At 40.9% G+C, this 15,508-nt stretch overlaps 1 protein-coding gene and 3 non-coding genes across 4 annotated transcripts; all 4 read right to left on the reverse strand.

Annotated features, from left to right (window-relative positions):
* Positions 1-2,975: 2,975 nt before the first annotated feature.
* trnal-cag (transfer RNA leucine (anticodon CAG)) lies at positions 2,976-3,058 on the reverse strand. Its single transcript has one exon. It is a non-coding gene; the product is annotated as a tRNA-Leu (tRNA).
* Positions 3,059-5,403: 2,345 nt separating this feature from the next.
* trnaq-uug (transfer RNA glutamine (anticodon UUG)) lies at positions 5,404-5,475 on the reverse strand. Its single transcript has one exon. It is a non-coding gene; the product is annotated as a tRNA-Gln (tRNA).
* Positions 5,476-5,841: 366 nt separating this feature from the next.
* trnaq-uug (transfer RNA glutamine (anticodon UUG)) lies at positions 5,842-5,913 on the reverse strand. Its single transcript has one exon. It is a non-coding gene; the product is annotated as a tRNA-Gln (tRNA).
* Positions 5,914-7,946: 2,033 nt separating this feature from the next.
* On the reverse strand, positions 7,947-14,669 carry LOC115798863 (FERM domain-containing protein 6-like). The gene is made up of 13 exons (XM_030755852.1): positions 14,598-14,669; positions 14,343-14,433; positions 13,940-14,019; positions 12,703-12,761; positions 12,323-12,548; positions 12,089-12,244; positions 9,491-9,556; positions 9,318-9,386; positions 9,010-9,184; positions 8,662-8,814; positions 8,276-8,407; positions 8,167-8,189; positions 7,947-8,083 (listed from the first exon to the last, which is right to left on the reverse strand). The coding sequence occupies exons 1-13, from the start codon at positions 14,667-14,669 to the stop codon at positions 8,042-8,044; spliced, it is 1,344 nt and encodes a 447-aa protein (XP_030611712.1). The 3' UTR covers positions 7,947-8,041.
* Positions 14,670-15,508: the final 839 nt, after the last annotated feature.

The raw sequence follows: 15,508 nt of genomic DNA on the forward strand, positions 1-15,508 counted from the left end.
CTTACTTGCAGATGGGGAGTCAGAAGGTGTTAGTGAGGTATCAGGAGACACTCCTGTCTTGAGAACAGCTACTGCCCTCTGGCTCTCTAACTTTGATGCAGGCTTGTGATAACCAGACTGTTCGTTGCTGGATGCTGCCAGCATGAAGCCAGGATCATTTCGCATCCTTGCCTGCAGGCACACAAAGTTCACAAAGAAGCTGAATGGGGGATAGGGGACCCTATGTTGTTCCTTATAATTAAAACCTAATGTGAGCCACTTCTCTTGCAGGTAGAATGGCAGTTTCTGCACAATAGGGTTAATCCCGCGGGGTGTGTCTAGATAACTGAGGCCGAACAGGTCCCCATAAGCCTTTGCTGCCTGTATTTCCATCAGTAAGTCCCCCAGCTCTCTTAGTTTGAGCTCATTCTTGTTCTGCACTTTGGGAAAGCTCTCCAGCCTTTTGAACAAGGAGTTTTCAATTACCTCAGGTGCACCATAGTACTCATTGAGCCGATTCCATACAGCCCTGAGTCCATGTTCTGGGTGATTCACATGAACAGTTCTTATGCGTCTAGCATGTTCGGATGAGTCCTTGCCTAACCATTTTACAAGAAGGTCAAGCTGCTCACTAGCTGAGAGGCTGAGGTCTCTGATAGAATTCATAAAGGATGCTTTCCAAGCTCTAAAGCATTCAGGACGGTCATTAAACTGCACAAGCCCAGTGGAGATAAGCTCACGCCGGGCCATAAATCTGACAAGGTCTGATATTCCTCTGTTTTCATCAAACTGAGCATGTACAGGGCTTCTTTGTTGGTGAGCAACACTGGGTAGTAAGTGGGAATTGTCTAATGGTTGGTTATATGCAGTGTCACTGTAGTCATTTCCTAAAGGCTTCTGCATTATTTCAGGGCGAGGTGTCGTTTTAGGCACATAGTCAGTGTGCTGTGATTGTGGCATTATGTGGTTCTGCTGATGAGGTAATTCACTCACGGTGTGGTAAGAGGCAATGGGATGGGCATATTCAGGGGTCTGAATGTCTGGAATGCTTGCGGGAGTGCTTTCTAATAGCTCTGCTGGAGAGTATTTATCTGCTCCCTCAACATAGTCCTTTGTGCGTACCTTTGAGTTCTCGGTTGGCATATCAATGTCGCTGAAAACTTGCTTGAATTCTTCTTGCACTGCTGCCTCTAGGACGTCTGCTTTGGCCGCTGTAGCTGCAGCTTGTTTTTCGAGGCGGACTCTATTCAGTGTCATTTCCAAACGCTTATTTTCTAATTCCAATTCTGCTTGCTTTAATTTCAGTTCATTCTCTTTTGCAGCGAATGCCACTTCAGTCCTAGCAGCCTCTGCTTCTGCCCGCGCCTGAGCAGCAGCTAACTTGCTAGCAGAGGAGCTTGAAGACCTTTTAGATGAGCAGGCTGCGTCTGATCTGGTTTTTATGGATCGTGTGGTCGAAGCTTTTTCCGACATCTTGATGCTGATTTTAATCGTACTTGCTTGAAAAGACAATCCAGTTACTGTGATTCTGTCAGGTCCGTCACTCACACGGTGTCGTTCTGTCCTCCAGTTGCGAAAATCAGCCCGCCAGAAGACGTCGTTTTACTGTACTGTCCTGCCCCAACGCCTTGCCAGGGTCGACAGCTGGTTAACTCCTCTCCAACAAACCACACAGATGACAGGTTCCAGTTAACTCTTTATGGTAAGTTGAAGTAGGGTAAAACTGTGAAACAAAATACAATACCATTCAGAGGGCGATTTGACAGTGCTATAGAAAATAGCTTAGAAGCTAGATTAGCTTAACCAACAAATAACAAATATAGAACTCTACTAAAGGTTAGCAGGGCTCTAAACTAGGTGGATTAACATTTATCTTGTTTTATATGCATATAATTAATACATCATACCGACGATGCCTTCAAGGGCTGACTTGAGACTCAACAGACAGAAATCGCGCATCAAGCTTGTTTTCCCGCACAACAATGTCCACTGCTCATGACGTCATCAGTCGATGCCGCAAGCATAAAAACACTACCCTTGTTCCCCAGTAGATGGCAGCAAAGGAACATGAAAAACTTATAAACACCAAATTTCTCAGCAAAGACAACAGGAAGACAACATCAAACAGAACACCTGTATTCTTCGCACAATTGCTATCATGCTAGTTTTGTGTGAGTTGTGCCACTAAAAAAGCAACTTTAAAAAAGGGCAGGAGTTACCTGTGTGTGCCCAGTGTCAGGATGCACCTTTTGCAACTAACCATCATAGCTGTGATTGCTCCCTCTCGCCACATAATTGTTAAACTTTGCTAAACACTCACAAGACTGGTAAACCGCGAAAAGCACCGTAAACAAATCCTAACAAAATCCACCAGAGTGCCGAGATTACAGCTCAAAGGTTAGGAACTGCTTTATGGCAGTGCTTTTGAAACTGTGGTGCGCAAGGTCATGTGGAACAAATCTTGAGCTTTGGATAAATTCCTACAGCAGAACAAAGAGCTTACATTAACACAGTCACTAGCGAAACTCTCAAGGGTCAAGCTGGCACCACAGAGAACCGCTGGTGTATGGTTGGAAGTTGGAATAATATGTTGCCTCGGTGATTAAGGGTTTTGAGCTTGCCTTTCAAACATGAGAAATGTTGCTGAATCTGATGTTCCTCAGGACAGCAAAGTGTCTGTGACAGTGCTTCTGTCTCCTGCTTTTATAACGGCTTAAGGCCTTACCTTGTTGTTGTCGCTTTCAGAGCCTAGCCGTCCACGTGTGTTCTCCCCTCGAGTGATAAATGGAAGTTGTACTAGCTGCCTGCTACCACATAATGATCAAAGCTGCATCAACTAAGGAGCTGTGAGAGGGTGAAATGCGACACCCAACAGATTCACACCTCGCTTGGCACTTGACTGTAACGAGACCTTGAGCTGGACACTGCAATTGGATTTCTTTGGAACATGGGGATCTTCTAAAAGCACTTCCCAATGGTGTCGTTTTGGCAACTGTTGTCAGGAGTGGGATTTGAACCCACGCCTCCAGGGGAGACTGCGACCTGAACGCAGCGCCTTAGACCGCTCGGCCATCCTGACTCCATCAGGTCAAAATTTTGCAACATTAATTGTACAACAGAGCTGACTATTGGAACAGACGCGTGCATGTGCGCGTTGGACAAAACATATGCAATAAGATCGAATGACATTTGTGCCTTCTACAGGAGGTTGGGGATCTAGTTCCTTCTAGGCTCCCCACACACTGGAAAGTGATCAGTTCTCTAAGGATCCATGGCAGCAGCCCCCTGTGAACCTTTGATGGCTTTTGATGGCCGAGCGATCCAAGGCACTGCGATCCAAGGCACTGCGATTAGGTCGCAGTCTCTCATAGAGGCCTGGGTTCGAATCCCACTCCTGACAGTGCCTGTATTCTTCGCACAATTGCTATCATGCTTTTTTTGTGTGAGTTGTGCCACTGAAAAAGCAACTTTAAAAAAGGGCAGGAGTTACCTGTGTGTGCCCAGTGTCAGGATGCACCTTTTGCAACTAAGCATCATAGCTGTGATTGCTCCCTCTCGCCACATAATTGTTAAACTTTGCTAAACACTCACAAGACTGGTAAACCGCGAAAAGCACCGTAAACAAATCCTAACAAAATCCACCAGAGTGCCGAGATTACAGCTCAAAGGTTAGGAACTGCTTTATGGCAGTGCTTTTGAAACTGTGGTGCGCAAGGTCATGTGGAACAAATGTTGAGCTTTGGATAAATTCCTACAGCAGAACAAAGAGCTTACATTAACACAGTCACTAGCAAAACTCTCAAGGGTCAAGGTGGCACCACAGAGAACCGCTGGTGTATGGTTGGAAGTTGGAATATATGTTGCCTCGGTGATTAAGGGTTTTGAGCTTGCCTTTCAAACATGAGAAATGTTGCTGAATCTGATGTTCCGCAGGACAGCAAAGTGTCTGTGACAGTGCTTCTGTCTCCTGCTTTTATAACGGCTTAAGGCCTTACCTTGTTGTTGTCGCTTTCAGAGCCTAGCCGTCCACGTGTGTTCTCCCCTCGTTAATTAAACTAGCTTTGATCTAAAATGGGACAATAACATTTAATGTTTAAATGCACCCAGCTGAAAGTCTCTGAGCTCTACTGTGAGGCCAACATGCTAGAAGTAAACAGCAGCACCGAGAGCGCTCTCGGGTGGCACTCATTTTGCGCAGAGTCTGAGTCACGGCCAGCTAATGCAAAGAAAACCTGGCTGTGTTGAGCTTGCTACCAGGGTATCCCTCTGATGTTTGTGAAGTGAAAACATTTGTTTTCTTCCACAAGTTGAAATAATCCTCATCTCACACTTCACCATCAAAATGATCCAAAAATAAGGAATAGCACCCATCGGTCAGCACACAGTGACCAACCCTGGCCCGAGAAGCTCTTTGGATCCGCACACACGATCGTGGCCACGTGTCGCTATCATGCTAGTTTTGTGTGAGTTGTGCCACTAAAAAAGCAACTTTAAAAAAGGGCAGGAGTTACCTGTGTGTGCCCAGTGTCAGGATGCACCTTTTGCAACTAACCATCATAGCTGTGATTGCTCCCTCTCGCCACATAATCGTTAAACTTTGCTAAACACTCATGAGACTGGTAAACCGCGAAAAGCACCGTAAACAAATTCTAACAAAATCCACGATCCAAAAAGTGATCGTCTGCCAAAAACTGATTTCTGGCATTTGCCAGAATTTAAACTGTATTTAAGCTGTTGTAAATGACTTTCTGATCTACAATCTGTGGAAAATATGTCAAACATATCTCTCGTGAATTATATCAGATCATTTTGAGTGAGAAACAACATTTCTGTTACAAGTTAGAAGCTGCAATCAGTTTTTGGCAGTGACTTTTATATATTTTTTATTTATCAGGGTAAAAATGTTTTTTTTAAGAGAAATCTGGCCAAGAGGAATGCAGAAATCACAAAATAAAATATTTTAATTTAATTTTTATTTTATTTATTTTAAGTGACCAAAGAGGACTGGATTTATTATAATCTATCCATCCATTCTCTTCCGCTTATCTGGGGTTCGGTCACTGGGGCAAAAGCCTAAGCAGAGAAGCCCAGGCTTCCCCCTTCCCAGCCACCTCCACCAGCTCATCTGGAGGGACCCCAAGGCATTCCCAAGCTTATGTATTATAATGTAGGTGCAATAATGCAGTCTTAAACATACTTGAAAAACAGGTATTTTCTTCATTTTATGTATAAGCCCTTCATAAATCCTATTGACTACACTCTTTTCACCAATATAAGCAAAGATATTATACATAAAAGCAAATTGAAACCACTTTATGGCAGATTATCACTTTCTGGCACAACACCAGTCAATCATGGGCTGGATTTGAGTATGACTGACATATACTGTGAGTGCAACGGGCTGCAAATTTGAAACATGCGCTTTGGTTCCACTGAGGTTTGAACTCAGATCACTGTATTCAAAGTCCAGTGTGCTAACCATTACATCATAGAACCTCTGCTGTGTGCTTGAGTTCTGAAATGTTTAACTGTATCTATTTATACATTAAAGGCTAGTATCTGATTGCATCATAACAGAGACATGGAAATGTCATTAGTTTGCCGCATAACAAATTGCAAGTAATTTTATTGATTTAATAGACAGTTTTGGTGTGTTTTTGTTCTTTATCTAGTAGCTGAAATTCCAGCAGTGTAGATTGCAGATTAATATCAAGCCTAACAACATTTATATATTAAATGAACACGCTGCACATCAAAGTGAACACATTTATTAACCTTTTTCTTACTCATTACTTGCTGTGCACACTGTTAGCTGGACCAACACAGTGAGAGCAATGGTGTGCAAATTTAAAGCATGAGATTTGGCTCCACTGAGATTTGAACTCAGATCACTGGATTCAAAGTCCAGAGTGCTAACCATTACACCATGGAACCACTCAGGAGGATAGCACATTATCAGATTCATCAGATTACATTAATGACAATGTCGATGTTCTTCTAATGGGCAATTCTCTGTAGCAGGACATTTTTAAAAGATGGAAACAACTTTTCCATAACAGTTTTTATTACATGTTAATATATTGGTGTTTTTTATGCATTGCACTTCATTAACTTATGCATATTAGTCGATTCACATTAACTTAAAGATCTCTGGCTGTCTTCCAGGGTGTGCCTTCATGCCCCTCCCTGAGCCTGGTTGTGTCGAAGGTTTCTTCCTGTTAAAAGGGAGTTTTTCCGTCCCACTGTCACCAAGTGCTTGCTCATAGGGTTTTTTTTTTGACTGTTGGGTTTTCTCTGTAATTATTATAGGGTCTTTACTTTACAATATAAAGTGCCTCGAGGGGACTGTTTGCTGTGATTTGGCGCTACATAAATAAAATTGAATTGAATTGAAATTGAACTGCTGTGAGGAATGGGATTTCAAACCACACCTCTGGAAGAGACTGGAACCTGAGCAGCACTTGGGCAGTTTTCATGAGCTTGTTATCCAGAAGTGGGATTTTAAAAGGCCCATTTCATAATTCATCATCATCTGTGTTATTCCAACAGTTCTTAAGTGAACTCTCAAAGTCAGGAATAGGAATTGAACCCACACCTCCAGGAGAGACTACAAGCCAACTCAGCAATCCTGATACACGATTTTAGCTTAACATGTGAATCATTCAAAAGAGGCCTTTTTTTTTTTCAAATTTATATACAGTAATCTGTTTTTGGTTTCTTTGGGGTTTTTTAAGTTTCAAACTGAAGAAGTAAATGAATCATCAACTTGCACCAGCATTCCAGATGTCGACTGACCTCATTATGTCAGAAATGTGAAAAAAATTTTAACTGGTCCACAGCCAGTAATAAAGCTGATGCTCTACAGTAAATAATGGAGAAACACTTCCTTTTCTGTTGTTTTTTTCTGCTGTCAACTATTTTGTTGTTCTATAAGACTAATAGAACAATAAAATTGTAGTGTTAAAATTTGATCCTAAAAGGGGACATCTGCACTCTATCCACATTTGTATGCAGACTAAGTCTGTTTGAATTCTGTATATTTAAGTGAGTGAGTTTAAGTTTAGCTATCAAGAGTGAGAGCTGAACACACACCCACAGGGGAGACTGGAACCTGACACAGCACCTTAGATCACTTGGCCATCCTGACTTCTGACTGCAGTGTGTTCCAGGGAGCTGACTATTTGGCCTGAAGCAGTCACATGGTGGTGCTGTGGATCACTACAGAATTGGTCATTCAAGTTTCACCAACTTATTTCTTGTAGGTTATGCAAATACTTCTTGGCCTCTCAAAACTAGGTCCCACTGAGATTTGAACTCAGGTTAGAGTCCACAGTGCCAACCATTTCACCATGGAACCTCCGATTATCTGCACATACTGCCACATTGTGGAAGCCTGCTTACATAAATCTCATCAGCTTTGTAAAAATAAAATCACAGAACAGTTTTGTAGGATAGAAGACAAAATAGGACATATTAACTTAAACATTATTCCAATGGTAAAATGGTGATAATATCAAAGGAATGGAGGTCAGCACTGTACAAATAATAACAAAAATGGCCCGGGTTATTATATTATTGATTTTTAATACACTTAGTTTGCATTTATAACACTGTTGCACTTTTGTGTGGCAGAGGATTACTCATATACAGTGATCTCTAAAATGTGATGATTACAGCTGTATTCAGAAAGTTTAAACTACTTAGGAAAAAAAAAAGTCCCACAAAGATAAGGTCCAAGATTAAGTCCAGAGTGCTAGCCATTACACAGAGGAAGAACCCCGCATAGCCCCACATTATGGAAACACATACCCTCACTGCATACAAACTCTGTGGCATAACTTATTTTTAATGCATATAATGAGGTTTTGCTCTTCAATAACAAACTGAGCTGTATGTTTTCAGTCTTTATTAGCAAAATCTGAGTTTTATGATTTTGTGGTTGGAAGAAAGAAAATATATTTATTCCTCAGCATTTTAGTTTGATAACAGTTAACTCTATCAGGTGTCTCCTTATCCCGAGCTGAAGAACAGGTAACAAATCCCTCCATCCTCTTACTATCAATCAGTCCACAGACACCCCTTCATCAGCTTTTCTCCACAGAACCTGAAGATCACAGAAAAGACTGTTGCCTTTGATGCCGGACGGTTCTGGAAATGTTCAAACACCCACACCCACAGTTTGCTCACCTGTTTCATTTCCATGGTGACAGCTGATAATAAAAGAGGACACAATGTCAAATGCTAACACACGATTAAACTCTTATTTCAGATGTGTCATAGTACTTTTTGGACTAACCTGACCAGTAAAAAGAGGGCGACACCAAAGGTCCATCGACAGACACGCCATGGAGCAGCTCAGCCAGCCAGGACACCTCAGCTGGATCATCAACAAGAACCTCCTCTGATTCGTACAACCACAGCTCAGACTCTGGCATCAGCAAAGAGTATCAACTCTAACTTAATAAAATAAGTTCTGACTTCATAAGCTTTTAAACCATCCACCTCACAGAGGTAATTTCTTCTTTCATTAAGTCTGCAGATGTTTTAATCTTTACTGTTGTAAACCATTTGTAGAGTTGAATTAATTGTATGTTTTTGCAAGTTGCAAGATAAATGCACTCATAAACTGTTACAGTCTGGAAAGTGCTGCACTGTAAACACAAATATTTCCTCTTAGCTGACCTGATGTAGAGCCTTCATCCTCCTCCCTTTCCTCTTTAAACCAGGCAGTAGCTGTTTCCAGTGCATCACTGCTGTCAGACATGGAAGATGTGAGGTTGCTGCATTGGAGACTCTTTCTTAGGCATGCTGTGTCACAGATGTAGGCCTCTTTGACTGAAAAAAGACAGAAAATAGGACACCTTTGGAGCCTGACTGTGTAAAATGACCTCTATGCTCCCAAATCTTTTAAACTGGATTAAAAGCCTCATATGATTATTATTATCATTAAATGATACTGGCTTCAGACCGGGATAATTGAGACTCCATTTAAGTCGTAGACAGGTACCAGTAAAGTAAAGTCTTGCTTACCCTCCATGCTTTCCAGTTGTTGGATGTAGCTGACTGCATCTCTGATGTTCATGTGGAGCTGGTGACTGTCACTGAGGTGCCTCAGGATGTGTTTTGAGTGGAAAGCTGATTTAGTGTAATAAACCAGCTTAGGGAGGCACAGGGAGCCCACAACAGTGATTTCAAACGTGCTGCCCTGGAGAGTCACAAAGAAAGATTAATAAAAAGGAAGTGTTTGTGTGGTAGGGTTAGGGTTAGGGTTACATGTAGGTCAATGTGATTATTAATGTATGCATATTTGTATGATAGTGCAGTCTTTAAAACCAAACCTGAAAGGTGAAGCGATCAATACCCGTCCAGGAAAAATCATACAATAAAGATTGCGTCCCTTCCACCTCCTTAAAAAAAAAAAGTCCAAATCAAGAATCCATGTGCACATGCAAAATGAATCAATCAACTTTATGTAAAATTTTCTGCAAGGTTATAGCTGCAAATGACCCACTTGATAAATATGGACTCCTTTCACTGTCACACCAAGAAGGATTAAACTTCTTAGCTGTTTTTTCTCCTGCATGTAAAGTAATAGTTAACAAAGTAGTTAACAAAAAGGCCACAGGCTCACATAACAGATGTGACTCATAAATGAAGCCAAACAGTATTCAGTTCTCTAAAATTTGCAAGAAAGACAAATAATTCAGCATGCTAAAGGATTATTACCAGGGCTTATAGGACATGTAATATTTTTCATACTGTAGGACATTAAAGGTGTTATTCTTACAAGTTTTTCTGAAATTTACCCCACGATTCTGTAGTCTCTGATATACTGTGACTCCTTCTTCTTCCAGCTGCTCCCTTTAGGGGTCACCACAGCACATCATCTGCCACCCTCTCACTCTATCCCTATGTCACAGCAACATCATATCCCCCTTCACTACATCAATGAATCTTCTCTGTGCTCTCCTTCTTTTCCTTCTGCCTGGCAGCTCCACAGTCAACATCCTATCCCTAGTCACTATCCCTCCTCTTGCACAAGTCCAAACCATCTCAGCCTTTGTTTCCAAACTGCTCAAAATTTAATTCAATTCAATTCAATTTTATTTATATAGCACCAAATCACAACAAACAGTTGCCTCAAGGCGCTTTGTATTGTGGGTAAAGACCCTACAATAATACAGAGAAAACCCAACAGTCAAAACGACCCCCTATGAGCAAGCACTTGGCGACAGTGGGAAGGAAAAACTCCCTTTTAACAGGAAGAAACCTCCAGCAGAACCAGGCTCAGGGAGGGGCAGTCATCTGCCGCGACCGGTTGGGCTGAGGGGAGAGAAAAGACATGCAGTGGAAGCGAGCCAGAGATTAATATCAATTAATTATTAAATGCAAAGCGGAGTATAAACAAAGTAAATAAGGTGAATGAAAAGAAACAGTGCATTATGTGAACCCCCCAGCAGACCAGGCCTATAGCAGCATAACTAAGGGATGGTTCAGGGTCACCTGATCCAGCCCTAACTATAGGCCTAATCAAAAAGGAAAGTTTTAAGCCTAATCTTAAAAATAGAGAGGGTGTCTGTCTCCTGAATCCAAGCTGGAAGCTGGTTCCACAGAAGAGGGGCCTGAAAGCTGAAGGCTCTGCCTCCCATTCTACTCTTAAGTATCCTAGGAACCACAAGTAAGCCAGCAGTCTGAGAGCGAAGTGCTCTGTTGGGGTGATATGGTACTATGAGGTCTTTGAGATAAGATGGGGCCTGATTATTCAAGACCTTGTATGTGAGGAGAAGGATTTTAAATTATATTCTAGATTTAACAGGGAGCCAATGGAGAGAAGCCAATATGGGAGAAATCTGCTCTCTCTTTCTAGTCCCTGTCAGTACTCTAGCTGCAGCATTTTGGATCAGCTGAAGGCTTTTCAGGGAGCTTTTAGGACAGCCTGATAATAATGAATTACAATAGTCCACCCTAGAAGTAATAAATGCATGAATTAGCTTTTCAGCATCACTCTGAGAAAGGATGTTTCTAATTTTAGAAATATTGTGCAAATGCAAAAAAGCTGTCCTACATATTTGTTTAATATGTGCATTGAAGGACATATCCTGGTCAAAAATGACTCCAAGATTTCTCACAGTGTTACTGGAGGCCAAAGTAATGCCATCCAGAGTAAGTATCTGGTTTGACACCATGTTTCTAAGATTTGTGGAGCCGAGTACAAGAATTTCAGTTTTATCTGAATTTAGAAGCAGGAAATTAGAGGTCATCCAGGCCTTAATGTCTTTAAGACATCCCTGCAGTTTAACTAATTGATGTGTGTCATTTGGCTTCATTGATAGGTAAAGCTGAGTATCATCTGCATAACAATGAAAATTGATGCAATGCTTTCTAATAATACTGCCTAAGGGAAGCATGTATAATGTAAATAGAATTGGTCCTAGCACAGAACCCTGTGGAACTCCATAATTAACCTTAGTGTGTGAAGAAGACTCTCCATTTACATGAACAAATTGGAGTCTATTATGACGTGTCACAGTCCATACATCAAAGCAGGTCTCACTACCATCTTGTAAACCTTCTCTTTCACGCTTGTTGCTATCCTTCTGTCACAAATCACCCCTGTCATTTGCCTCCACCTACTCCACCCTGCATGTACTCTCTTCTTCACCGCTCTTGTGCACTGTCTGTTGCTTTGGATTGTTGACCCCAGGTATTTAAAGCCCTGATGTAATCCCACCCCCACCTTGAATCCATTTGTCACTCTTACTGCACACCTCACCACTATCCACTGTCCTAATACAAGTCCTGCACCACCCTCTGCCACTCATGACTTCATCATGCAGTACCACATGCAGTACTCTCAAAGCAAACATTACATCTATAGTGCTCTTTCTCATCATGAAGCCACATTGCTGCTCACTGATTATCACCTTTCTTCTTAACCTGGCTTCAACAACGCTTTCTCACAGCTTCATGGTATGGCTCATCAGCCTTTTCCCTCTGTAGTTCCTACAGCTCTGCACATCACCCTTGTTCTTGTAAAGTACACTTTCGTTCCTCAGGCATCTTCTCACATCAGAGTTTGTTCTCATTAAACTGAAATACGGACTCTGACCTCTCTCATCCTGTAGAATGTGACTGGTCCATCCTGAAGCCTGTTGGCCTCCTTTATAAAGTGCAGGATGGCTTGCTTGCGGGACACCCCCCTAAGCTCACCATGCAACACTGGACAGTGTTGGAGCAAGTAGTCTCTCCCTCTGCGCTTTATAAGCTGAGAAAACAAACATACATATAATAGTGTTTTTGTCAAAATGTATTATTTTTTTCTCTCTTTCTTTCTTTATTTTACCCATGTGGGAAAGTAATCTTCAGGGAGAAAGTAGCATCTATATTTTCTCTCCTGTTTCTTCTCTTCTCCATCTTCCTCACTTCCCTCTCTTTGTGCCAGATCACCAATGTCAGCTTGGAGGGCAGAAGCAGCCAGCTGGAAGAACAAAGCCTCCTGATGGTGGCTCTGCGAATGCAGCACCTTCTGCCTCAGCTCAGTGTAGTAGAGCTGCTGCACTTTGCTGCTCCTGCAAGAAACAGAGAGGTTTTTGTTTCCTGTTATAAAGCCTGTCCGGTTGAATCAGCTAACTATTTTTCTACAAATATCTTCACAAACTTTAACAACACATATGAGGGAAATGACTATTCTCAGAAAAAGAACGTAATGGAAAACAAACTTACAATATTAGCAGCCCACTCTCTACGTAATACTGGACTCTTAGAAATAAGATGAATGGCACCTGGAAATGTAGAATGAATAAAGAAAGGGGTATTGAGCATTTTGCTATTACAGTTGTGTCAATAAATCATTCATATATATATATATATATATATATATATATATATATATATATATATATATATATATATATATATATATATATATATATATATATAATATTCATAAATTAATAAGATCCAGTTTGTCTTCTATTTTACTGATGTTTGAATGTTACTGATGTTTGGGAATTCACCCTTGAGATCCCAAAAGAACAAAATTGTTGTGGGTTATTTTATGGGCCAACCCACTGTGGGGTTGCCAATATAAGGGCTCCCAGATGCAAAACTGCTGTGGGCCCTGTGTGGGCACACCCACTTGGGGTCTACTTGGGATAAGTGTGGGTTTGCCCTGTCCACACAGCTCTGCAGTTCACCCACAGCTACCCACTGTGAGCCCACTTCGGCATGTTTGCTGGGGAAAAGTTGCCACAGCTAATGGATCTGCATATTTGATTTGGCACCAGTTTACACTGGATGCAACCTCCCTTTTATCCAGGCTTGAAAGCAGGAATACTCTAGTGAGTGTCCCCATGAGGCTGGGATTGTGTCTCCTCCTGGTCTTAGAACAAAGACTTTTTGCATGTTAGTCCATTGACAGACTCCCAGAAAGTTAATTCATTTCATCTGGATGCAATATTTTCACTAGGAGAAACATTTTATCATTCATCCAAGTGACTTCTTCAGTCTCAGCTGACAGCAGGTTTCCCCAATCTTATGAACAGTAAAAAGTTGCGTAACTACTGAAACCAGAACCATTGCATAGCAATGGCTCTGGTTTACACTGGTTTGGTTTACACTTCTAAATAACGCTCTGAATATTAAGGTGTAAATAAGTGCAAGTGTGGAGCGGGGAGAAACAGAGTTGTGTAATTTAAAGGGTGGGTTGCTGGGCAGGGTATACATATGTATGTACCTACTTATTTGATCTGTTATTTATTTTATTTTTATTTATTTTTTAAGACACTAGATAGACTGCTTACATAATTTCATTGTCACATCGCTGACAATGATATTTAATTCAGTTCAATTCAATTCAGTTCAATGAGCCACAAGATCTTCTTCAGATCATTGATATGCAAATCGCCATGACCACTAATTACTATGAACACTACAGGAAAAAAAAAGAAAGAAAACTAACCATTAAAGATCCTCTCTTCCACCTTTTTCCAAAGTATTGGCTCAGCTTTTCTTCCAAATCAAGAAATAGATAATCATTATCTAAAAGGAAAAAAAAGCACATTCAATCAGAGGTATCAGGCCAGTTCACAGGTTACATACGGCTCAGTTTCATATCATTTGGCCTAGAAAGGTAAAACTACTAATAACCTATTAAAAAAAACATACTTTACATTTGACACTGCTGTTTGAAATCAACACAATGACTAATGTAACATGTGCCATCACTCAGTAGTGTTGTTTAAGGCTAATAGGAGCGGACTTTGCAGGTTCACTCACTATCAGCAGCCTCCCCGAATCTCGGCATTCCACATTAAATGAATAAAAAACATTTTCTCTTGAACTCCCACACAGACCAAACTGACCTTTCAGAACAGCCAGACCAAATACTTGGAGATCACTGACACCAAGATGCTTCAACACACTGTTCAACACCTCATGGCCTCTGGCTTTTACCTATAAACACACGGGAAACACAGCTTAAAGAATAAGTATAACCCCCAGCAGATCAATGTAATCTGAACATCAGTGTAGTTTCTGTGTCTGCATTTCCGTTTAATGTGTCGCAATCAAATACCAAACAAGAAAATTTGTCACAGAAAGGACCTATTGTCACTCACCGTGACAGCACAATCCAGGTGCTGCTTGTTGGGTAGAAGAACGCACACATGTCGACTCTGTTTTGTCCTCATTGTCACAAAGGTTTCACTTGGTCTTGGTCCGCTCTCTCTCTCTCTCTATATATATATATATATCCTCCTCCCATCCTCCCACAGGCCTAACAAAGTAAGCCTGCCTCCTTCTCCAGCCTGACACATAATGAAAACTGAAAAAGAAAACTAACCATTAAAGATGGTTGGAATTCTCTGGAACTCCAGCTAGTTTTTTTTTTCTTCTCTAAACATAAATAGTGAATCCATTAACTCTAATGTGGCCAATACACATATTCTTAGACACAGTATACGTTTTTCTATCATTTGATGGACTTATACTCATTTGTACATACCCTGAGTTATTTTACTTTTTTATTGTTAATGTTTTGCAGAGAAATGGAGGGCAAAAAACTTGAGTAACTGCTAAAACTGTTAAATACAACACCCCAAGGGATCAATGCAGTGAACACCTGGAGCATTATAAAAGAGACACTGAAGAGGAGTTCAAAACATTAGTAGAAGAGTGAGATTTCAAATCAGAAATGTTTGTCGGGCCAAATTTCTAAGTTACAGGGTGAAAACATTGACTTTGTGATCACTGGATTTTTTTTAACCTGTTCTAAGAACATCAGTGTTAATTTTACGTTGTGCAGTGTCCAGTAAGATTGCCAAGCTCAATTAATTTCTCTCATGGAAAAAACAGTTTTGCTTGGGAAAACAAAACAGACAATATGATTCTGTAAAACGAAAACAATACATATTACATCATGTCACTCTTTATTTAACTAAAACTTAGAGAAGAAATTTTTCCTGTCAATCTGGGAATAGTTTTAAGGTCATTTCCAAATTTGAAGTCCATGATTTTACAGTGAGAAAGA

This window comes from Archocentrus centrarchus, chromosome 19, assembly GCF_007364275.1.
Source record: "Archocentrus centrarchus isolate MPI-CPG fArcCen1 chromosome 19, fArcCen1, whole genome shotgun sequence".
Classification (NCBI taxonomy): Eukaryota; Metazoa; Chordata; class Actinopteri; order Cichliformes; family Cichlidae; genus Archocentrus; species Archocentrus centrarchus.